Below are 23,200 nucleotides of genomic sequence, written 5' to 3' on the forward strand. Positions count from 1 at the left end.
GTCCCCCGGGGCAAAGCGGTACCTGCTGAGTCACTTCCCTGCAGATTCGGGGTGACTCACCCCGGAAGGCGATGCCGCTGCTTGGCTGCCCCAATTTCCCCCCACGCATCCCCGGGGATCCCCGCAGCCTCCCACCGAAAAGTCGCCCGGTGGATCGTGTGTCGGTGACCGTCCCGGGGATGTGACCTTCTCGTGCCGGGCCGAGGAGTAACTGGATCCGCGTGGCCTCAGTAAATTTAGCACTTGACCTTTCCGGGTTGGGGGTCGCTCTTAATCTTTAACCAGGGTGCCTTGGCCTTTGGACAGGCTACAGGGCTCCCTCCTGCCCTGCTGGGCAGGGAGGAGCGGATGATCCCGAGGGAAGGCTGCCAACGACTGCCTGCCGTGCTCAGCCCAGTAGGTTCCCTGTTGTGCCTTCACACCCGTGTCCTTCTCTCTCTCCAGATTTGGCCGCATCGGCCGCCTGGTCACCCGGGCTGCCGTCCTTTCTGGCAAAGTCCAAGTGGTGGCCATCAACGATCCTTTCATTGATCTGAACTACATGGTGAGTTGCCTTGCAGTGCCCCCTCTGGGCCTTTCTGAGTAGGGCTTCTCTAGATCTGTTCTAGTAGCTTCCCAGGAAAAATGAGTGTTACAGGAGGATGGCAGCCCAGGTACCTGACCTTCCTCTCTCTCTCTCTCTCTCTCTTAGGTTTACATGTTCAAATATGACTCTACTCATGGTCACTTCAAGGGCACTGTCAAGGCTGAGAATGGCAAACTTGTGATTAACGGGAATGCTATCACCATCTTCCAGGAGTAAGTAATCTCTTTCCCTCTCACCCCTCTGGAGTATGAAAGTGTGTGTCTCGTGGAGCAGCTCTTATAGTTCTTTCCCTCCTCAGGCGTGACCCCAGCAACATCAAGTGGGGAGATGCTGGTGCTGAATATGTTGTGGAGTCCACCGGTGTCTTCACCACCATGGATAAGGCTGGGGTAAGTATGCCACAGTGGCACATGAGAGAAGGGATATACAACCACTTTGGCCTGTGGACCACGTTACCACATACAGAATTGCTCAAGATGAGGCTGTAAGGGAGAAGAGGTGGTGAAGAAGCAAGCTTGGAGGGATCTTGAGTTATCTAATGTCTTACCTCTTCCTCTCCAGGCTCACCTGAAGGGTGGCGCCAAGCGTGTTATCATCTCTGCCCCCTCAGCTGATGCTCCCATGTTTGTGATGGGTGTCAACCATGAGAAGTACGACAAGTCTCTGAAAATTGTCAGGTAAGGAGAGAGGAAGATGTTTTCTGGCCTGGAGCTCTCACCAGCTGCGTGGGATCTCCTTTCACCTCTGGCTGATGTGCCTTTTTCTCTCTACCTCAGCAATGCTTCATGCACTACTAACTGCCTGGCGCCCTTGGCCAAGGTCATCCATGACAACTTTGGCATCGTGGAGGGTCTTATGGTAGGTCTGCAACTTGGTGATGATAACTTAGGGTGCCCTATCCACAGATCCCCTCATATGAGAGGGAAATCATCAGTAACTCCTTGTGTCCCCTGGGATGCTGTTTCTGGAGAGTATTGGTTGTGTTCTTACTCCTGTGCTCTTTTCTCAGACCACTGTTCATGCCATCACAGCCACACAGAAGACAGTGGATGGACCCTCTGGGAAGCTGTGGAGGGATGGCAGAGGTGCCGCTCAGAACATTATCCCAGCATCTACTGGAGCTGCTAAGGCTGTGGGAAAAGTCATTCCTGAGCTTAATGGGTGGGTGCCCCTTCTTGGTTATGAGTAGGAGGCAGAATATTCCTAGGGGAATGGAGGGCTGGCAGAGGGGTCCCAGGTGCTATTTTTTGCTGACTCACTTCTCTCACAGGAAACTTACTGGAATGGCTTTCCGTGTGCCAACTCCTAATGTCTCTGTTGTGGACCTGACCTGCCGTCTGGAAAAACCAGTAAGTGTTGTGGGCAAGGTCCTAACAACCTTCAGATGGTGCCCCTTCTTCCTCTAAACTCCATCTTGCTCCTGGAATTGCCGTCTGTGTACCTGACTTTGTCCCTGAAGACTTGATCTTTGTGAAAATAGCACCTGCTGTGGTGCTCCCATGTGTTTTTCCTCCCTCCCCTGCCCCCGGCAAACATTTTGTGTGAGTTGGGATCTGACCATCTGTCTCTTCTCAGGCCAAGTATGATGACATTAAGCGGGTAGTGAAGGCTGCTGCCGATGGGCCCCTGAAGGGCATCCTGGCATACACAGAGGACCAGGTAAGGAGCTCCCAGTCTCCTGGCCTGTGGTTACTGTCACTTGCCCCATTTTTGACTGGCAGCAGCTTTGCTGGGATCTTGGGTATCTGTGTGTTAAAATTTCCCCTCTGTTTCAGGTTGTCTCCTGTGACTTCAATGGTGACAGCCATTCCTCCACCTTTGATGCGGGTGCTGGCATTGCACTGAACGACCATTTTGTCAAGCTGGTTTCCTGGTAGGTGCAGCCTTGGTGAGGGCTGGCACAGGCAGGTTACAGAGTTGGGTCCTGTTGGTCACTGCTGGCATTCCAGGGGGATACACAGACCTGTGTGGAGTACGGTTGGCTCCAGCTTGTAACAGTCTCGATGGAGTGAGATTGCTTCTTAGCTGAAACAACTATAGCTTTCTCCTTCCCTTCTTGGACACATGGGTGGGATGCTCATTGCTTTCTTTACTGGAAGTGGATGGGAAGCTGCCTGGATCAGTTGTGTAGGGGCAAGGGAGCTAGAAGAATGGAAGAAGGGATGCAAGGAATGGGTCAGCCCTGACAGCACTTATTTTCTGTCCCCAGGTATGATAACGAGTATGGATACAGCAACCGTGTTGTGGACTTGATGGTCCACATGGCATCCAAGGAGTGAGCCGAGCACACAAGCCCCCCTGCTGCCTAGGGAAGCAGGATTCTCCCTTGTTGGAGCCCCTGCCCTTCTTCACCACCGCTTAGCTCTGCATTCTGCAGTGAGAGGCCAGTTCTGTTCCCTTGTCTCCCCCACTCCTCCAACTTCTCCCCGAGCCTGGGGGAGGTGGAGAGGCTGATAGAAACTGATCTGTTTGTGTACCACCTTACATCAATAAAAGTTATCACCATCTGAAATGTCTTTTCTGTCTGTCAGTGGAAATAGAAGGGGGGTGTATGAGCAGGTGCAGGTGCCTGTGTGGCACAGTCTCTGCTGCATGTGGCTGATGTGTGCAGCCTGGTGAGCTGCTTGTTCCACATGGGAGAGGCAAGGTTCCTGCCTGTGAGCCAAAATAAGGTGTGGTGCAAGGCTGTGCTCTCAAGACTGCCGTGTGGTAGAAGGGAGCTCTGTGACTCCATCCACCTTCTGCCTCTGCATTTGCATGTCTGATGGGCGTATGCAGGATAAAGTACTGAGCAAGGTGACTTTGCACTTGGTTTGGTAAAGGGGCACAAGAAAAAGAAATCAATTCTCCTTCCCTTGCCTTAGTAGGGGACAAGGAAAATACTTCCTGGTGTTACAAGGAAGATATTTCATCTGCTTTTACCTTTTAAAATGAACTGGCTTTGCCTGAGAGGAAATGGCTGCCTTGGGACGTGTCGGAGGCCAGTGTCAGCATGGTGGTGGCTAGTCTTAATTCTGGCTTAATTCTGTGCGTAAGGAGGGGCAGTTGCAGTTAAGCTGCTGAGCAGCAAATCTCTGCAAGGTGAGTGTCAGCCCTCTGATTCCCTGTGTTACCTCTGGAAGCAGGAACACTGCCGGGCAGGGACGGAGCCTTCCACGACCTGTGAGTGCTAGGACAGATAAGCGATGCACTGCACAAAATCACATGGCCCTCCATTTTTAGCGGCTTAATTTAACATCTCGGGGCTGATGTGTTGTTCTCTCTTTGGCAGGCAGGGTTGGAGCTGTTGTGCGGACCCCGCTTTAGATCCTGATCTGGATGCAGCAAGGACTTAGCTGGAGGACTTAAAACTCCCAGGATCAAGGTATGCTGGACGTGATTTCCTGGAGCCGCTTATCTCCAGTGGTTGAGCTGCGTAAAAATTAAATGTTTGCTGGACTAGAAGGCCATGACTCAAAGTTATGTTGCGAAGAGAAAAAAGTTAAATAACCTGCCTCTGAATAAGAGTTGGGACTCTGAGCAGATCATTAGCCCTGGGACAGCAGGAATACCTGGCTTACCCCACAAATGGCCCTGTGGAAGCTTTAGGTAACTCTGGAGTTAAATGGGAGCTGCCTGATGCTGGGCTCACTGGAGGCAGCCCTCCCGTGGAGCTGGTTTCTGCTGAGGAGAGGTGTAGCCTGCAGACCTGTCAAGCTTACAAATGAGTCTTGGGTTGGTCCCGTCCTGTCCTTGATTGCTGTGCTTGGGTGCTTTGAATGGCTGTGCTGTGTGCATATTTGTGTGCGTGCCAGTCAGCGCCTTGCTTGATAATCTGGAAGCGCAGAGAGGCTACTGAAACACCTCGCGGGGGGGAGGGATGGATATGCCTGTTTTCCCATGTAAAAGAAATATATTTTGAACAGGGTTAAAAGGTGGAACATTACTAAGAGTAACCTTTTTTTTCTCTAAAAAGCCTTATATTTCCTAAGCAAGATAAGGGTGCCTGAAAATTCACATAGAGCAAAGAATTCTTGTTATTTAACAAGAGTGAGCTCTATCCAACCTGAGATCAAATTGCTGTGGGAATGAGCAAATTCATATAACCTGGGGGATGGGGTGCAGGGAGGAGTATGTGCTCTCAGACCAACAATTGCTGGGAATGTCTTGAATAAAGGTTCACTGTGTTTCAAAATACTATTTCAACTAGTTTACAATCTTGCTTGAAATTCCTAGAAAAACAATAAAAGTATTCAGGCAAGGCGCAAGCCAGGAATCAGAGTCTTTAAAACATGGTTGGTCTTGTATGGAAACAGGGAGAACGAGTGTGGCAAACAAGTCGTGCAGCTTTTGGACTGCCTGGAGGGCTTGGTTTCCTCTCTCACATAACCTCCCTGAAAAACACAGCACTTCTCCAGAATCCTCATTTTACATCCAGACACTGTGCCTACAGCTGGCACCACAGCAAGGCCCCTCTGGGCAGATGGAAAAACTGGCTCAGTGGCCAGCCTGTCTGAGAACTGCAACCCTGACCTAAAAAAACTAAATTTTTTTTTTTTTAAGTCAATCTGAAAAACTGACATATTACTGTGAATGGCATTGGGATAAAGGTGGGAGATCTGCTGTGGCAGCTGCTTCTGTCTCTGGAGAAGAGTTTTTTCTAAAGTAGGGGAGCTCTAGGTTTGTTCTTACAGCCTTTCTAAGGAGAACTGATAGAAATGCTTGGTGTAGCAAGGCAGGTGCTCAGGCAAACATAAGGAGGCTCTTGTTCAGCAAAGGAGTGAAAAGTGATCACACCACTTTGCTGGGACAAACCAACTCCGAAAGCAGCTGTGATAAGCCATAATCTATCCTGATTTGTGAACACCTTGCAAGGGGAAGGCATAGAAGGACACAGATCCTGGCTGAAGGCTTGACTGCCTTCCTGGACAGGCCAGGCACTGTGCTGGGCCATCATGGGAGAGGGATGGACCTGGGATCCAGGTTCACTCCTTTGCAGGGCTGTGCTGACAGAAAGCTCTCTGATGGGCAGCCAACCATTTCTAGGGGTGGTAAGCTGTAACTTTTATTTTCAGTTTTAGGACAGCTAATGGTAATTAGCAGTGGTGTTACGGGAAAATTTAGTTTTATGGCAACTTTGAACATTTAGAGAAATTATTTTATACTTCATTAGCATTTGCACAGATTACCACACATGCATTACTTCCCCAAGAAAGGGCTAGTTGTCCTCAGACCACCTTCTTGAGATGTCAGCATTAAGGAAGATGCCATGTAGTGAAAATCAGCTTGAGCAGATGTGTAAACTAATTAAGCTCGCTTGAAAAATCACAACAAAATGTAACAAAATGGCGAATGCGTAAGCACAGTAAAAAAAAAAGATCTTGGATGTTTTAAACATACTCTGTCCACTCTGAAGTAAATCAGTCTTAGAGCAAAGCAACTGACAAGATCAATGCAAAGAAGAGGAGATATAGATCTCCGATGGAAAGACTATGACACAAGGCATATATTGAACAGTGATAAAAGACACCTTAAACAATAATGTTCCAAACTCCTTCATAACAAAGGCCATTCACAAAATGCAGGTTCATGACATAAACTCAGGGTATGCAAATACCCCTTGTGGGCTCCAGCAGTACTCACAGAATGCAGGCATTTCATCAAAAACAGGCTGCCTACCTTTGAGCAATCGTACTGTCTGCACACTGCAAAAACAAATAATTTGTTACGTACTCTTCTGAGCTGAATGCAATCTCTTACTCTAGGACAGCTGACTTACCTCCATATATTACCTTGCTATAGAAGTGTCATCTTCTCAAGGGAGTTATTCTCAATTAAATGTTCCTAGAAGGAACAGTAGTGCTAGGTTATACTTTACTGCATAAAATTTGAAAAGGCAGCTATCAAAAAGCGAAGCTGTAGTCAAATGAAAACAAAAGAAAATAACAGAAAAACTCATAAATACTGGAGAATGAAGCTTAAGAACCTAAAGAAAAAAAAAGGCAGATTTTTCAGGAGACTGTGACAAATAGAAAATATGAAAACCTCGTTCAATGCACCTTGGAGGCAAGAAAGCTGCCAAAAAGCCATAAGATGGTGTGGGAGTGATTAGGGAAGCTTAGGGCCATGACAGAAAAGTAAAGTTGATGTTTTGCCATCAGAGGAGCTTTGGGGTATTGCCAGACGAGATTTTCCTCGGCAGTGATGAGATGAAGCTGCAATTGCAAACCGAAGCATCAGGACTTGAGAACGTATCTGTGACACTAAAGGGCAGCACAGTACCAAGTGCCAGACTTGGATGGTCTGTAGCATGAAATGGATGAACAGGTAACTGTGCTGTAAGTAATTCACCACTCACCTCAACCCCCCACATGATGAAAAGCCACAGGATTTATGAAAAAACAGGCTGGCAAAACCTTTCAAACAACAGCCCTAGCACAGGGAAAATCACCTTCTGCAGGTTTAAAACTAGCAGCAAGGCTGGTGGCGACAGAGAGAAGGTATGAGTGTCCAGCATCTGAGGACATCTGCCCCACCATTCAGCACCTTCAGAACAATTTGGAGCGTGGGGTACCAAGGTCTGTTGATTATGCAAAATGATCCAAAACGCTGAATACTGAATCAGCCTGTGGAAAGGTGTAGAAGGATCTTGGGACTGAGTGACTGGGTTATTAAAATGGTAGGTGAAATTCAAGGTTGCTAAATGAGAAATAATACATGTAGTGGGGGGAGGGGACACAACTCTTAACGTTGTGGGTCTCAAAGCCTTTCTTTAACATTGCCCAAACCTCCACCAAACAAGCAAGCAACCTTTGTTGACCTTGCCCTGAGTCCTGGGACAGAAAAAAAAAAGTGGTTTGTAATCTCCAGCATTTTAGTTGCCAAGTTGGATAGTGGTTTAGGTGCTGGACCCAAAGCACCAAATTTCAGATGGCCTCCAGCTTCCCATCTCCTCAGACTCCTAGTATGCCTTTATCAGCCTGACTAAACTGCCCTATAGAACGTCATCGTGCACTGACTTTAGGCACTGCGCAAAAATGCTCACTGGTCTTTTTCTTAAGGAGCAAAATAACTAAACTTTCCACTCTCGAAACATATTTTTTTCCAGTCTGGAATCACAGTTAGAAGTCTTTGCTCTATCTATTCCAGTTTCTGATGCAAAGCAGGACAAAGCACACCAATGTCACATGTGGATAAAAGATGTTTAAAAATGCCATCTGCTTCAGCGCCTGGCTGAGAACTTGCACAAGGTTGTGAATCCTGCTCCCTAAGTCTTTCCAACTTTCCCGTTGTCACAAGGAAGGTTAGTCACCAATATTTCTTGCTCATAGATGTATCTATGCGTGGCTGTATATGTATGGCAACAGAATGTATTTTGACTCTATTCAAAACCACACTGTAATGCCTCTTGGCATTTTTGAGTGAGATATTTATTCTTTTTAAGAGCCTATCATTTCTAGATATCAAGAATGGTCTCAGTTTTGCCTGTCAATTCCTTGTCCTTCTATAAATGTGTGTAGATCTTTTTTCCATTCCTTCACAATGTCTCCCCTCCTCCCCCCTCCACTGGTTTCTCATTGGCTTTTGGACGTGGCCTGTCAGACTAATCACTGACGTCATTTGTTCACCCGTCCACCCAGGCTTTTCTTTAAATGTCTTCCCCAATGCATTTAAAAACTGACCTCAGCAAACCATGGATTTCAGCAGCCACTGCTTTTTTCTCACCGTGGGGGTTACCGTGCTTTGCAAAACACCGTTTGCAGGAACACAGTGATGGCTCCACGCTTTATTTTCTGCATCACTCGCTCCATCTCCCCAGGCAGCCTCAGGCTTTGAGCAGTGGCTTGTTCATCACTACAGCACCCCACGCACCTCTCCACATTAGCGTGCTCTAGGTCATCTGTGCCTGGAAATGTAGCAGTGTTCATTTGGAGAAGATCCTGTCAAGGATCTTCCTTATCTGCTGATGGCCTGAAAAGTGCTTCATCATTTCCTTCTGACCACATTCTCCTCTTTTTGTAGACCAAACAGACTTATCTGGTGAGTACTTCTCTTTTTTTGCCTTGTTTTGATTTCCCCCCCCCAATTCCAGCCAAGAAGAAAATATTACTGTTAGGATTGATTTTTCTTTAAATATAAATAGAACTACTTGTTAGTGTCCTTAGACACCCAGATATTGTTATTTTTTTCTGAGGTGATGTGAGTAGCTGAAGACCTTTTTATACAGCTGAATTATTTGCCTACCCACAGTTGCTGTAGTTGTTATGACGTTTATTTTTGTTAATTTGGGTCAGGCTTTATAATTAGTTTTATTAGTTATTCTTATTTCTAAGTACCTTTGTCACAAGGCCACTTATTCCAGGAAGCAGTTCACTGAAAGCTAGCTTCTCATGTGTACTAAATCACAGCTTTTTGAAAAGCTGGAAAAACTCTGCTCTTTTCAAAGATCTCTCACTCCTTTCACTCAAAGAAAAAGCTACACAACACCATGCAGTTCTCTGCTGACATTTTTGTCCTGGCTGATATCTCAGTTTGTTTCTTGGTTGATGCCTTGTCCTTAGGCAACCATCAACCTTAACCCAATTATTATCTGTCATGAGGACATCTAAAATCATTGCCTTACTTGGACATGCCATCATTTGTAAACTGATGAGAAACTCTCCCTGGCACAGCATATTCTTTGGTATCCCCAGCCAAAGTCTCCCACGACAATGTAATTTTCCTTTTCACACAAAGCAGAGACATTAAATGTTTTTTGGAGGGATTCAGGAGTATATAAAAGACCCTTCAATGCCTTGATGAAATTGTGTCAGAGCATGTTACTTGGCTATCAGCTCTAGAGTGAATGTGATTTTTTAACACAGCTTGTAAACCCAATTCACAATTGCTCTTGCCTATTTGCCTGTTACCCAAATGGGTTAGACTGAGCTAGCAGTTCTACCATGTGATTGTGAACATTAAAAATATCAATTAACTACATTTCCTCCTACCCTGAGAATTCCTGTTTCCTCTTGCACTTTGCCCAGATGCAGTCTGCTGTTGGGAGCTGAAAATGTTGCCTCTTCCCATCTGTGGTGATATTGGTCCAGCTTGATCATGATGCCTTTTGATGGCCGCTTGAGCTCCTTTTCCATAGTGTTACCTTAGTACCCAGCTCTTACATCTGCTCTCCAAGCTATGACATCTATATCCCCCCCACCAGAGGACCTACTGCATCCTCTCCTTGCTCTGTCTCAAGGGAAAGTGAAAAAATTTAAAAAATTCACATTCAAAACATTCCTCACATTCTCATACATCCATTGGAAGATTAAGCTATGACTGGGCTTCCCTAAAGCTGCCTGCAGCCCTTCCAGTTCTCCATGCTGTCTTACTATCACTCCCAGCATTAATCACCATGTGTAGGGGCTTGCCAGACATTTTCAGGAGCCTGTCCATGCATCATCCAGGTGGATCTCCAACGAGGCAGCAGTCCACCGTATTCTGCATTAATTCTGACTTCTCCTCTTGAAAGGAGGTTTCTTACCTGTAGCCAGAGTATTTCATATACTTGATCATCACGTGCAAGTTCTGGGACACCCTGTGCCACAGGTACCTGAGACAGCAACAACCATAAACGTATAAAGAGTATGGCCAAAAGAACAAGGCTTAGGAAAGTCCATCTCCCAGCTCAGATCTAGAAACCAGAAAAACTCTCTATGAAGCTTTGACCTCTCCTGACTCTTGGCTAAGAAACAAGATGAACAGGTTAGCAGGGAATCAAAAGTTGTTCTGGGGAAGGCAGTCAGCATCGCGTTTAGGTCCATCTAAGGAATCCCGATATGAGGAAAAGCTAATTCACACAAAGGCAAGTCGTGCAGGACAAGTGACAAAGCACCCTCAGCAGAAGGGTGCCGGGTGGAAAATACAGGACCTTAACTGACTCAACAGACAAGTCAGACTCTTTCAGTGATATGATCTAAAATAGATCAGATCCAGGAATGAGTGAAGGGATGGCGCAGGCTCACTCAACACAGGGAAGAAGATCTGGGCTACTAAGTGCTTAGGTTGACTGAACCCTCTCTAAAGCCAGTAAGAACCGTCCCACACTCATGCAGTGAGGCACAAGGAAAGCGATGCTCCCCACCTTCTGTGTGGGAAATTCTGCTAGTATTCATCAAGAAACTCAGTGGGCCTGGTCAGAATCCCAGAATAGGTAAGGCTGGAAGGGACTACAGTGCAACCTCCCTGCTCAAGCAGGGTCATCCCTGGCACATGGCACAGGATTGCACCCAGATGGTTCCTGAATATCTCCAGTGAGGAAGACTCTACAACTTCTCTGGGCAACCTGTTCCAGTGCTTGGTTACCTGCACGGTAAAGTTCTTCTTTTGTTCAAGTGGAACTTCCTGTGTTCCAGTTTCTGCCCCTTGCCCCTTTCCTGTTGCTTGGCATCACCACAAACAGAGCCTGGCTCCTTCCTCTTGACACCCTCCCTTCAGATACTTGTACACATCGATGAGTTGGGTCTTCTTCAAGCTGAACAGGCCCAGCTCCCTCAGCCTTTCCTCGTGAGCTGCTTCCTCACCTCATGATCTTTGTTGCCCTCCACTGGACCTGTCCAGGAGCTCCATATCTCTCTTGCACTAATAAGACCAGAACTGGACACAACCCTCCAGATGCACCTTGCTAGGGCTGAGTACAGGGGCAGGATCACCTCACTCGACCTGCTGGCAATGTTTGTCCTAATGCACCCCAGGATACCATTGTCCTGCTTGGCCACAAGGGCACACTGCTGCCTCATGGACAGCTTGTTGTCCACCAGACTTCCAGGGCCTTCTCCACAGAGCTGCTTTCCAGAAAGTTGGCCCCCAGCCTGTACTGGGGAGTAACGTGGAGTTATTCTCCTGGTGCAGGACCCTGCATTTGCCTTTGTTGAATTTCAGATGGTTCCTCTCTGCCCAACCCTCCAGCCTGTTGAAGTCCTCCTCCCAGCTATGTCTTCAGTGAACTTGCTGAGGAGGCCCCATTTACTGTTTGTTGTTAATGGATTTGAAGAAGCCCTTCTTACTGTCCTTCACATCCTTGGCCAAATTTAGTTCCAGATGGGCCTTGGCCTTTCTCATCTCATTTCTACACACTCTGACAACATCCCTATATTTGTTCCAAGTAGCCTTTTCCTGATTCCACCTCCTGCGTATCTGCTGCTTGTGCTTGAGTATTGACAGGAGTTCCTTGTTCATCAGCAGTTCTCTTGCCACTTTTACTCGATTTCTTGCTCATGGGGATGCACCATGCTTGGGCCTGGAGGAAGCAGTGCTTGAATACTGACCGGCTAAATTGGAAACCTTTTCTGTGAAGGGCCCATTCCCAAAGGATTCGTCCAAGGAGGTTCCTGAAGAGGCTAAAATTAGCTCAGAGCCACCCTGAAGACTGTGTGTCCAAAGACCATCGCTCACCTTTCAGATGCGTCCTAGGGGACATCACCAGGGAAAGGGTAGGGGAGGTGACTCTAATGCCACAGGATCAGAAATGCATCCAGCAGGGAGCCACAGCTCACTTCTGGAGCATGCCTGGCACTGCCTGCTGAAGGCCCTTGCTAGGAGACTGATCTCAGCATGGGGAGCATGGAGTGCAGAGAACTGCACCTCTCACTCCAGCTCAAAGGCTGATTGTGTCCCTCAGCTCCTCATGGAGGCAGGATGCTCAAAAGTGGGTTTGTCCCAGCCCAGGGACAGCATTTGCCTCAAAGGAGGGGTTTTGTGCCACTCCTGCAGCTGATATAAAAGTTGTGCCTGTCCTCACCTAGGCACAGCAGTCCAAATGTTGGGGAGGGAGAAGCCAGAGTAACCACTAGCATATTTCCAGACTGCCCAAGTAAGTCTCCGCCAACATGGACTTCTGAGGGGTAGGGAAGCTGATGAACCAGTCTGTGTAAATGTTCAGTGGGAGGACCTCATTGCCAATCCAGAGACTCAATCCTAAAAGGATAGTCTTGGACAAATGTTCATGGAGGTCACCAGTCAGCAGCCACAGCCCCAAGCTGGATGTTGACAGAAGGACTGCCCAGATGCATCCTGCTATGGAATCCCATTCAGTCCATGCTTGGACAATACTTGGGCATTAAGCATTCACATTAATGCATGGACACCAAGTGAGACAGGAATTGATATTGCTTCCTGAGCAGGCACTGCCAAGAGGTGTCCTGGAAAAGGGATGGCATTAAGCAACACAGCACTGAGCAGTTCACAGATGTCACTGGTGGGGGAACAGAGCCTCTTGCTGGTGATACAATTCACCAGAGAACAGCATCTTGCACATATGGGTGGCAGAGACCTCAGTTTCACTGCGAAGGGAGTTCTGTCAAGCAGTGTGGGACTGGGGTCCTGACATGTCCTGGTACACGGGTGTCTAGCAGCACCTGCTGTTCCTCTGGGCAGAGATGTCAGTCCTGCTGTGCTTCATGCTTTAAATCTCTCCAGTCTTGTGGGTTCCTTAAGCAGTACTGAGGCAAAGGTATGCATGTCCTGGATTATGCACAGGGAAAGCCAGACGCTGCCAGCCACTCACAGAGCTCTCCACAGCAGAGAAAGAACAGAAAATGCTGCAAAGACACGTACAGGAAAGGGGATTTGCATGAACCAGAAGAGCCTCCAGGCAAGATAGAAAGTGATCCCTGATCTACTGTGTGTGAAGCATCATCACTTGAAAGTAAAAGACTATTAAAATATTTCCTTTAGCTCTTTTAGGAAGAAAAATAAAAAGGAAGAGGGAAAGAAATTTGGACAAGGCAGCATGGAGGTGAGGGCCATGGCAGGCACTGAGACACACACCACCCATCCACTTACACAGCCACAAGCAGCCAGGACAAGGGAACACACCTCTGTTGCTTCCCAGCACCCTGCTGCTCCTGTGAAACACTCTCCCAATTTCCCTTCAAGAAGTGAAGGTGGCACTTGTGAGTTGGAGCGCAGCCACAGCAGACCATCAGTTGTGGAAACGCCATCTCCCAGCAGCAGCAGTCCCCCAGCTCCACCCTGGCCTGGAGGTTTCCTCGGCTGCTGACTTCTGCCATTTGCAGGGACTCACCTCCCTGCCAGCTCTAACCAGCCAGGTCAGCCCACACTAAAACACCAACACATGCCGTAACACATCTTACAGGCACAGGCAGAGGGCCTCACCCTGCCCAAATGCCAACACACTGTGCTGGGGTGCACGGATGCCACGGCATTCCCAGCTAAAGCACATGGCAGCGTTGGCCACCTATGATGAACCTACAGAGAGAAACTCTTGCATCGCTCAGCCCCCATTTTATCTACCTTACCTAATCTCAGAGATGATCCAAAAAACTCTACTGCTATGTTACTTTCTTTTCCTTTCAGGACATTTAGTGAGAAGCATTTTTTCTCCAGAGCTTCACCTGCCTTGGCTGTGCAGCCTGAGTCCACTGCTCAGTGTATCACACTGTTTCTCCAGAAGACACTACCTCTCTGGATCACATTGGCTCTCAGCAGGCTGCTCATCCCCTCCTGACACCCTGCCAGGCTCCAGCCTCCTGTCACCAGAGGAGCACATGCCACAGGCCAGCCAGAAAAACGCTGTAAGAGATGGTGGGACAGGGGATTCCCCACTGTGGTTACACCGAGGTTGGATGTGGGACTGAGAGCAGGCGAGAAGGGTGCCCTGGCATGGCAGAGGAGACCAGGCAACAGGAGAGGAAGGTCCACAAGTCACAAGCCAGGAAAGCCAGGATCAGCTTCACTTCCAATCCCTCAGCCTCAGCATCGATGATGCTCCAGATTAAGAACAAGGCAGCCCACACAACACCAATGCTACACACAGTCTGTTGAGGGCTGGTGGCTCTCAGAACAGGGACCTCACCACTGTCCCATCTGCCAGTCCCACCCAGCATGCCCAAGGGATGGGACTGCCCCATAAGGGGACCCAATGATGTAAGCTTGGGGGCCTGGTGGAGGACACCCCCTGCCTCAAGCCACGCATCGCCCGCGACAGCACAGGGAGAGCCCACACCCGGCGAAGCTGTAGAAAAGGAAATTGTCCCATTTAATGACCTCGCCCCCGTAACACAGACGTGAGCGCATCGCCGACGGGCGGCAAAGCAAAGTGCACAGTGAGCGGGACTTGGCCCCCAACCCGGAGGAGGGGTGGGAGGGCTCGGGGTGCCCGGCATGGCAGGGGCACCAGCCAGGCGCCCAGCCAGCAGCAAGGACAGAGAGAGCCCTGGGCTCGGTCCAGTTGGCACCAGTGTCAGGTCCAGTTTGCAGGGAGGTACGGCTCTCGTTCAGCTCCGTGTAGCGCAGGGAGGGCAGGGGGCAAGTCAAGTGTACCAGGACGGAGGCCAGAGGAGGTGGGTCTGGGGGGGCCTGGGAACAGGTCCTGGAGAACGCCACCATGGCAGGTTTGGAGCCTCCCTGCCCGAACCACGGTTTAACCAAAGCAGGAAAAGGGAATAGAGAAGGGGCTGAAGGCAGAGCAGCCCGGGCAAGGGCCCTCAGGTCTATCTAGCTATTCCCATTTGCAAGGTATCCGGTGAGGGGGGTGTGTGGGATCTGCCAAGCACCCCAAAATGGGAGTGAGCCTGGGTGACAGACGTTTACCAGTGGTTCCACGTCCCTGACAGTCTCTCCCAGGCGTGACTCAGGCACCCCCATGCCAGGAAGGGGGTCCAAGGGAGCAGGGCCTCCCCTCATTATCTGATAGAAGCATCGCTGGGTGGATCACGGTCCGATTCCTCACTCTCCTCATTCGGGGCTGACTCGCTGTTGGAGCTCGGGGTGAAGGCAGGAGACTTCCTGCAGAGAATAGCAAAGGGCAGCGGTCACAGCATCACCCAGGAGGAGGGAAAGGACCCCGTTTGGTGTGGGCAGGGGGCAGGGCAGCAGGAGTGAGAGAAGTTGAAGTGCCCCCCTTGCTCCCCTGGGGAGTATGAGTATGTGGGAATCCCTGGGGGCCGGGGAGGGTGTTCCAAAGGACACCAATCAAGAGGTCAAGAGCATGGAGTAGAGCTGGGCGAAATGCTGGAGGGGCCTGTCCAGAGCAGGACCCTGACAAGGCATGTAAGGCTAAGGGTCTGTGAAAGCCCACCACAGAGGTCCCTAGCCTGAAGCCACCCTGGCTCCACAGGCCTTTGGAGACTTATACAATGTCCCTGTAACAATGGCAGCACCTCTCTCCATCAGGGGTGTCTGGCTTCACCTCTCAAAACAGACTCCTGCGTGCAGCCCACCTTCTGCAGAGGTGGCACCATGACCTGAGCGGAGGCTGGTCACCAGGAGTCCAACAGCCTCTGGAAGCTGCCCTCACTCCATGCCACATCAGGGCAGTGCAGGAGTCCTTCAGCTCCCACTCACCACCACCCTGGCTCCAGAGCATGGGTATCCCATCCCTCCTGCTAAGCTCACCTGTCCCCAGACTGGGTGATGAGCCGCCGGCAAGTCTCCATCTGCACGTCCAAGCCTCGCTTCATGCTGCACATTTCCATGTACTCGTGAAGGTGCCGGTTCATGTCGTTCTTGGCTGTGGCCAGTTCCAGCTGCACGAGGGAAATGGTGCAGAGATGAGCCCAGGGCACAGCGCGGTGCAGGGCAGTGGGCACAGCCAGACCAGGGGCTGCTACCCCCATTACCAATGGTCTGCTCCAGCATTGTGTCTCCCTCCCCCAGGGATCCACTCCCCCATTTCACACCCTTCTATGTGCTATGCCCTTCCCACTTCCTCATTCTCCCACCTCTATTTGGTCGATGGTTTCCTGGTACTCCTTCTCACGGCTCTTGAACAGTGACTCCGTGTCCTTGATCACCTTCTCCAGGCTGTCGTCCTGCTGCTGAGGAGAGCAGACAGCATGTTTAGAGGCAGGGAGGTGTCCAACATGAGGAATCACAGGCAAGACAGAAAGAGAAAGAACTGGCAACACTGGGAAAAGAGGAAGAAACATATACAGTGTAGTGCATAGAAGGCATGATTCAGTTCTGCCAACATGGAGTTAGGAGACCTAGGACTCGCCACGCCGGGCAGTGAACACATCAACCCAGAACAAGCCCAGCAATGCACAGAAGCTTTGGAGAGCACAGACCATTTCCAAGCATTACACATCCCCAGGGGACTGCTGGGGGCCAAAGATGTGGGACGACAAGGGCTTTAGCCAGATACTGCTTGGGCAGTTTTGCTGCACACTGGGTAGATGGGCTGGAGAACATGAGCAAGGGATCACCACAGACCAGCCCAGTCAGAGGAGGTCTTCTCTTCTGGGAGGACTGTGGCTCCCCTATGTGTGTGGACCATGTTCTCAGCACATCCTTCAGGCTACAGGTCCCTGGTGTGTCTCTAACAGGGAGACCTCAACAAGTAATGTATTCATGTATTTGTGTAGAAAGGGTAGGAAAGCATCTGTACAGGCCTGAAAAGGCATAGACGAGTTGAAGTCTGGTTTTTGAGGGAGCATCTTCCCAGGCTGAGGCAGGACCAGGTGTCCCAACCCAAGGCTGGATCCCCACGGGGACCTGACACCACCATTACCTCCCCCTGCACCTCTGCGGCTGCAATGGCATATCCAGAGAAGTCCTCCCAGAGGAGCAGCGTTTCTTCTGTCTCCTCCCACGTGAGGCTGTCACAGTCATCTTCAAAGTCATACTCCCTCCTGGGGGCAAGGGAACAGCACATCAGAACCCAGCAGGAACACCATGGCAGGCAGGGGCTGAGTCGGTGCCGAAAGCCTTGCTCCCGCTCATGAGCTTGCAGGGCTGCAGCTCTTGGGTGGTCTGGCCAGGGTGAACTCAAGTGTGCCCAAACCCAACACATGATGGGGAGGGGTTATATGGTCAGAAGCCCCAGAAAATTCAGGCAGGGACTCCCAAAACGTGGCAAGGGGTCAAGAGAGGGGGAGCTGGTCCAGCTCCCACCCACGGCACGGGTGGGCTCAGGACTCCCAAGGGGGTCAGTCCCACCGTGCCACAGAGCACAGGGTGTACATACTCCACAGCAGCACCTCCCATCTTGCCCTCAGCTGGGAAGGGGAGCTGCAGACCACCCCTGCCCTCCCCATCCCAGGCACCAGCCGGGAGCCTGATGCTGGAGCCTGGCGCAACACCGTCGGCAGAGGAGCGCAGCAGCCGCACTCACAGCTGGTTCAGCATCCTCTGCATTTCCTCATTGATACTCATGGCAGTGGTCTCATCCTCCTCTTCCTCTTCAGGTTTTCGGGAGGCATCACTCTCTGATAGTGAGGTGTCTTCGTCGCTGACCTGCTTGCGCTCCCGCTTCCGCCCCACCGAGGCTGGGACCTTAACGGGAGACAAGTGCAGAGACTACAGAAACGAAGCCGGGTCCGAGGTCAGGAGCAGGTAGTTGGGAGGAGATGGAGGGGAAAGGAATGGTGGAGGGACAGAAAGGCAGGGAAAGAGAGAAAGACAGAAAGAAAGGAAGGAAGAGAAGAGAGAGAGAGAGAGAGAGAGAGAGAGATGGGCTCATTATGATCAGGTTAAAGGTGGATGCAATGGATAAAACATGGTTTTAGCATTTTTTAAAATTAAAACTAAGCAACTAAAAATGGAATCTATGAATCTGATGAGAAAAAACAATGTGGTTTTACTGCAGAAAAACTCAAATCACCCACCACCCCAGTCCAGAGACAGAGAAACACAGTGACAGAAACAGGAAAAAAGAGAGTCTGAAAAAGGTGAAATATGTCAATATATACAGTCCGACCTTATTTATAGTAAGTTTAAAATTTGTAAAATTTCCCAACTGAATGAAACTAACCAGTTGCTTCTGTAGGGACAAAGAGCGAAACAGAAAGGCAGCAACATCCAGAAAGAGAAAAGAGACAGAGACAGAGAAGAGAGACAGAGAGAAGATGACGGAGAGGGGAAGGGGAAGGAGAGAGATGGAATTAGAGACAGACGCTCGAGCAACTCGTCTCCCTCCTGCAGCTGTTCCCCTACCACTATGGTGTCCCCGGGCCCAACACAATAGGTCAGCAAGAGGCTGAGGGGACTCTTGATGCCTAAAGCAACATCTGGAGCTTTCCACCTCCTCTCTGTGCCCTTTAGCCTGGTCCTCCCGAGAGAGACAGAAAGCAAGGGACTGCAAGGAGTGAGGGTGAGGGTGACCAAGCGTCTCCCCTGGCAGGGGTCTGGTGTTGTCTCTTCTACCTCCTTTGAGAACTCTCTTCCCCACGAGCCAGCAGCTGAGCCTGGAGCAGCATCAGGCACTTCTCACCTGAAACATCTTGATCATGTCCTCGCAGTTCCTCTGCTGTGCCACGTCACACAGCTTGGCAGTGATGTCGATGCGCCGGCAGATGTCCATGTCCACCTTCATGGCCTTCTCTTGGATCTTTGTGTCCAGCTCTGTGATATTCTGAACCCACAACATCACAGGAAGGAAACAAAGGAGGAATATTAGGCAAAGCAAACAGCAATCACTGCCCCCACTTTCCTGCTCATGCAGGACCGCATCCACATCTCCGCTTTGCTCACTGCACCCTGCCAGACCACCTCCGTGCTGGTTGTGCCCCACCAAGGAACTGCTTTTCTACACAGCCCCACTGCTCACGTAGGACCAGCTGTGGGGTCAGAGAGGGGTTAGGGACTCACATTGCTCATCAGTCCCTTGAAGACAACAAGCTCTGCCTTAAGCTGCTCCACCTTCATGGCCAGCTCCTCCTGGCAAGCTTCAGCCTCCTGGGCTTCCTGCCCCAGGCAGAGGGAGACAAGCAAATCAGCATTAGGGGGGGGCAGCTGCATTGCAAAGGAAGTGGGGGACAGCAGAGCTTACCTCCTGCAGCTCAGTCACCCGGTCCTGAAGCTGGACACGCACCGTGTACTCCTCTTCCCATCTAGGGAGACAAACGTGCTGGTCAGATCCTATCGGCCTCGCCTCGCTGGCTGCCAAAGAGAGAGGACGGAGCAGCAGCTGCTCACCCCAAAGCTATCCAAGAGGGTGGGATGACGGCACCGGGGTGGGAAGGAGAACGTGCCCAAGAATGCATAGCCTCTCGTGTTCAGGCGATGGCAGCTGCCAAGTGCATCAGCCCCGCTGGCCACGAACCCTGCCCCACCACGGCTGCCCACCCTGCGACGGGGGGAGCTGGGGACACCGACCCAGGCTGTACTGCACACTTTGCCACACTGGGGCTGGCCCACGGCCTGATGCAGCCCACTGGTCTGTCCATCCACCCCCGAGCCCCTCAGCCCTGGGTCACATGAGGTTCAGCTCCAACACTCAACAACGGGTTTGCAGATGTGGCAGAGTTGCCTCCTGTGCCACATTTTTGTGACCACATTTGTGTGTCTGCAGTGTTGCAGCTCAGACTGTCCAGAAGCACAAAATCCAATCTTGACACCAAACCACCTCACGGTGTGAGTGAGCACGATATGCACCACATGAAGAGCTGCTCTCCGCCTGTACCAATGCAGAGGGCTGCCCTGTGCCGGGCCACGCTGCCTGGGCAGGAGAACAAGTGTCCTTGGTTCTACTGCCGCATAACAGGTTGGATCAAAGAACATTGTTTCATCCTAGAAGGAAGCAGGATAGGGTGTCTCAGTTTACACCAGGCTGGCTGGTGGGTACTGTATGAGGCTCTGCAGCTTTGAAAGCGGCTGACCTGCAAGGCACCCGGCCTTGCTATACAAAGACACATCCCCTGGCAATTATATTATATTTCACTGCATGAGATCGTCCTCTTAGATCATGCTGCAGTGTTGGCCCACTCCACAGTCTATTGGGAGGCCATGAAGCTGCACTGCTCTTTGCTGAGTGACTATCCCACAGAGCAGGTGGGCTGGCATGTGCTGTGGTGTGGCATGGGGCAGGGCTGCTGCATTCTTACCTGGCTCCTGGCTTCTCTGGGAGCACCAGATTTTTCCAAGAAAGTAAGACTACTCTGGGAAAGCAACCAGAGCTGGACTCTTCCTGGTGTGGTGATCTCTGGTTTCTATTTAATGCTTGCAAGCATCAACACAGACACTGTGACTCTGCATGAGGACATGAAAAATCTCTCTTCTCACTTACACCAAGTTTGAACAATAAATCCTAAGGTCTAGGAAATCAGAAAGTATATGAGAAGCCCTCACACTTGTTATCTCAGGGTATCTGGACAATCTGACAACATGGGAGAGCCCTGGCTTATGAATTTCTAAGCTCTTAAAGCTACCAGTGCTGTTCCTTACTGAAACAAGGACAAAGTATACACTCCTCCTGTTTGATGCTGGATCCATACCACAGCTCCAGAAGGGGAATCAAAGGGGGTTCCCATCCCTTTGGGGAAAGAGAGAGATGAAGGGAAAAGAAAGAAGAAAGTTAAAAGGTAGAACTGCCCTTATATGGGAGCTGCTCAAACAAGGCCTTCCTCGCCAGGGACAAAAATGCCTTCCACCACAAGAAAAAAATTTGCAGCATCCTTCTCTGTGAGGCACTTCCTCTTTTTTGGTCCCCGCCTCCCTCCAAATCTCTATATATCCCAGACTCACTGGGAAAGTAAAGCACAGCTGCAAATCCTGGTAAGAGTTCATTTCATACCAGTGCTATGGAAGATGAGTTCAGATCAGATAAACAGCAATTTAAAGGCAGAAGGAGACAGCGATTCACCCCACAAGAGACAAATCTGTGCACCCATCCATTATGAACCTCTCACCCTCTCCTCTTCTGCCTGGCTCCTTCCCTGCTCCCTCCTGCAATGCACCACTCCTAATAATAACCTGCCTGCAGCACTGCACCCACAGCCCAGTGCGGCCGGCGGCCGTGCCAGGTTGCTGCCAGCTGGAAGCAAGGCTGCCCCACGCAACCCCATGGCCACCAGTGCATGCCAAGGGGAGATGTGGGTCCTTCCTACACCACTGCAAAGCAACAACCTGCCCAAAGGCTGAAACGCAGAAGGCAGAGAGCAAAGGCAGGAGGGTCCCAGCAGCAGGCAGACCCGACCATCTCCTTGCCAGCCATGGAACAGCCCTCCCCTAAAGCTGGTGACATGAAAAGACACAGTGCTGTCCCTACAGCATCCCCCCTCCCAGGTGTGTCCCCTCAACAAGTTCACTTAGCAACATAAACAACTCCCCCATCTTTAAAAATCCTGTTCACTGCAAGAGGCACTGGGGTGCCTCACCCTATCCACGGTTAGTGCACACTGGTGCTTTGGGCTGCTCTTGCCATGTCTGAAGTAGGTCTGAGCTTCACCTTAGTGGTGAAGGCCCTGTAACCTGGCACAACTCCTTGGAGGGCAATCACAACAACAAAAGACATTCTTGAGGCCTTTTAATAAACAAGGGGGCTTATAAAAATGATGGAGAGAGACTTTTTACCAGGGCCTGCAACGACAGGACAAGGGGCAATGGTTTTAAACTGAAAGAAGGTAGGTTTAGATTAGACATAAGGATTAATTTTTTTATCATGGTGGTGAGACACTGGAGCAGGTTGCCCAGAGAAGCTGTGGATGCCCCATCATTGGAAATGTTCAAGGTTAGGGCTTTGAGCAACCCGATCTAGTGAAACCTCATGGCAGGCGGGTTGGACTGGGTAATCCTTAAAGGTCCTTTCCAACCCAAACTATTCAGTGACTCTAACACACTGTGTTGTAACACTGCTCACCCCACATCTCCAGCATGTCCTTGCAACATGCAAGATAAAAACTACTTGTAAATACAGATGTAGCAGACAACATAAACCTGATGAGACTCCCAGATCCCCAGCACTTAGCAGGTCTGTATGATATTCACAGGCACCTTTCGCCCCTCTCCAGGCCACCCAGCCTCAGTCCACTCCTCCCAAGTGCAGCTTCTGCAAGCCTCTCTCCTGCTGCTGCATCTATTCTCATCCCTCCCTATAGCCCCCGAACCCCTCCTAGATCCCTGACTTGAATTTCAGGCCCTTGTGTATCCAGAGAGAAGCTCCTGCTGCACTGCTCCAAGTGCTGCGGGCTGCATAGCAGCAACGCTGCCCTGAAGAAAGCACAAGCTCGAGCACCCAAGCCACAGGTCATAAACCGGGAAGTCCTGTGTTAATACGGTCTCTTCCATCTGCTACCAGGCAGGTGGCAAAGGCATGACACCAGCTGCACTGTCCCCGTGGCAGATCACAGCCCACCATGGCAGGGAAGTCTCAGCTCCCTGGGGATGTTGCCGTCAGGCCTCAGCATGGAAAAGGGTGTGGAAATGGGATCCTCCTGTCCCATTCCCCTGTTTGGGACTTGGCTGTTCCCATCAGAAAGTTCCCAATGCTGGATAGGGTCTGGGGGTGGGGTCTGCTTTCCCCCAGCTCCTGGTAACACACTCCAAAAATAGATCCCACCAACAACATTGGCTCATAGCAGCTTGTGGTGCTCCCTCTGCTCACCCTCAGCAGTCCCTCTGTCACCCTCTCTGCAGCCTTCCCCAAAGCCCACTTTCCAGAGCAGGATGACCCCTAAAAGCTCTCCATTCTCTAAAGTTTCAGCAGCATCAACAAACCCAATTTGGTCCTCTCTGACTGCCCCCCTTTGTGGCTCAAGCTGTCCAGGCCAAAAAGGTGGCTCCAGCTCCCTGGTATATGATCTGAAAACGCAAGGCAAGGAGCGCAGCTCGCCCCTGGAGAAGGAGCCAGACCCCTGGTTTAATAATAAAAAGCCTAAGGTACACACAGTAATCATTGGGAAAGAAGAGATGCCAGCT

General features: G+C 50.4%; 2 protein-coding genes across 2 annotated transcripts in view; one reads left to right on the plus strand and one right to left on the minus strand.

The window, feature by feature from the left end:
- The first annotated feature begins 410 nt into the window (after positions 1-410).
- On the plus strand, positions 411-3,098 carry GAPDH (glyceraldehyde-3-phosphate dehydrogenase). Its single transcript, XM_025895323.2, has 10 exons — positions 411-544; positions 692-798; positions 885-975; positions 1,148-1,263; positions 1,363-1,444; positions 1,596-1,747; positions 1,857-1,935; positions 2,162-2,245; positions 2,362-2,459; positions 2,796-3,098. Exons 1-10 carry the CDS (start codon positions 542-544, stop codon positions 2,863-2,865), a joined length of 882 nt encoding a protein of 293 aa, XP_025751108.2. The 5' UTR covers positions 411-541; the 3' UTR covers positions 2,866-3,098.
- Positions 3,099-14,399: 11,301 nt separating this feature from the next.
- The window catches only part of IFFO1 (intermediate filament family orphan 1), a 9,570-nt gene continuing 769 nt past the window's right edge, over positions 14,400-23,200 (minus strand). The window contains exons 2-10 of the mRNA XM_029960642.1: positions 19,335-19,395; positions 19,154-19,249; positions 18,777-18,917; positions 18,318-18,326; positions 17,679-17,839; positions 17,076-17,196; positions 16,288-16,383; positions 15,962-16,092; positions 14,400-15,352 (exon numbers count right to left, since the gene is read on the minus strand). Coding sequence (XP_029816502.1) covers positions 15,250-15,352; positions 15,962-16,092; positions 16,288-16,383; positions 17,076-17,196; positions 17,679-17,839; positions 18,318-18,326; positions 18,777-18,917; positions 19,154-19,249; positions 19,335-19,395 — 919 coding nt within the window. The 3' untranslated portion in view covers positions 14,400-15,249. The remainder of the gene's footprint in view (positions 15,353-15,961; positions 16,093-16,287; positions 16,384-17,075; positions 17,197-17,678; positions 17,840-18,317; positions 18,327-18,776; positions 18,918-19,153; positions 19,250-19,334; positions 19,396-23,200) is intronic.

The sequence above is a fragment of the Manacus vitellinus genome, unplaced genomic scaffold (assembly GCF_001715985.3).
Source record: "Manacus vitellinus isolate BGI_N305 unplaced genomic scaffold, ASM171598v3 scaffold_28_pilon, whole genome shotgun sequence".
NCBI classification, from domain to species: domain Eukaryota; kingdom Metazoa; phylum Chordata; class Aves; order Passeriformes; family Pipridae; genus Manacus; species Manacus vitellinus.

Bases quoted from the DNA above. Each gene is read 5' to 3' on its own strand.
- GAPDH (XM_025895323.2), top strand. The intron at 1,264-1,362 runs GTAAGGAGAGAG...TCTCTACCTCAG, and splicing joins AAGTCTCTGAAAATTGTCAG to CAATGCTTCATGCACTACTA. The intron at 2,246-2,361 runs GTAAGGAGCTCC...CCTCTGTTTCAG, and splicing joins TGGCATACACAGAGGACCAG to GTTGTCTCCTGTGACTTCAA.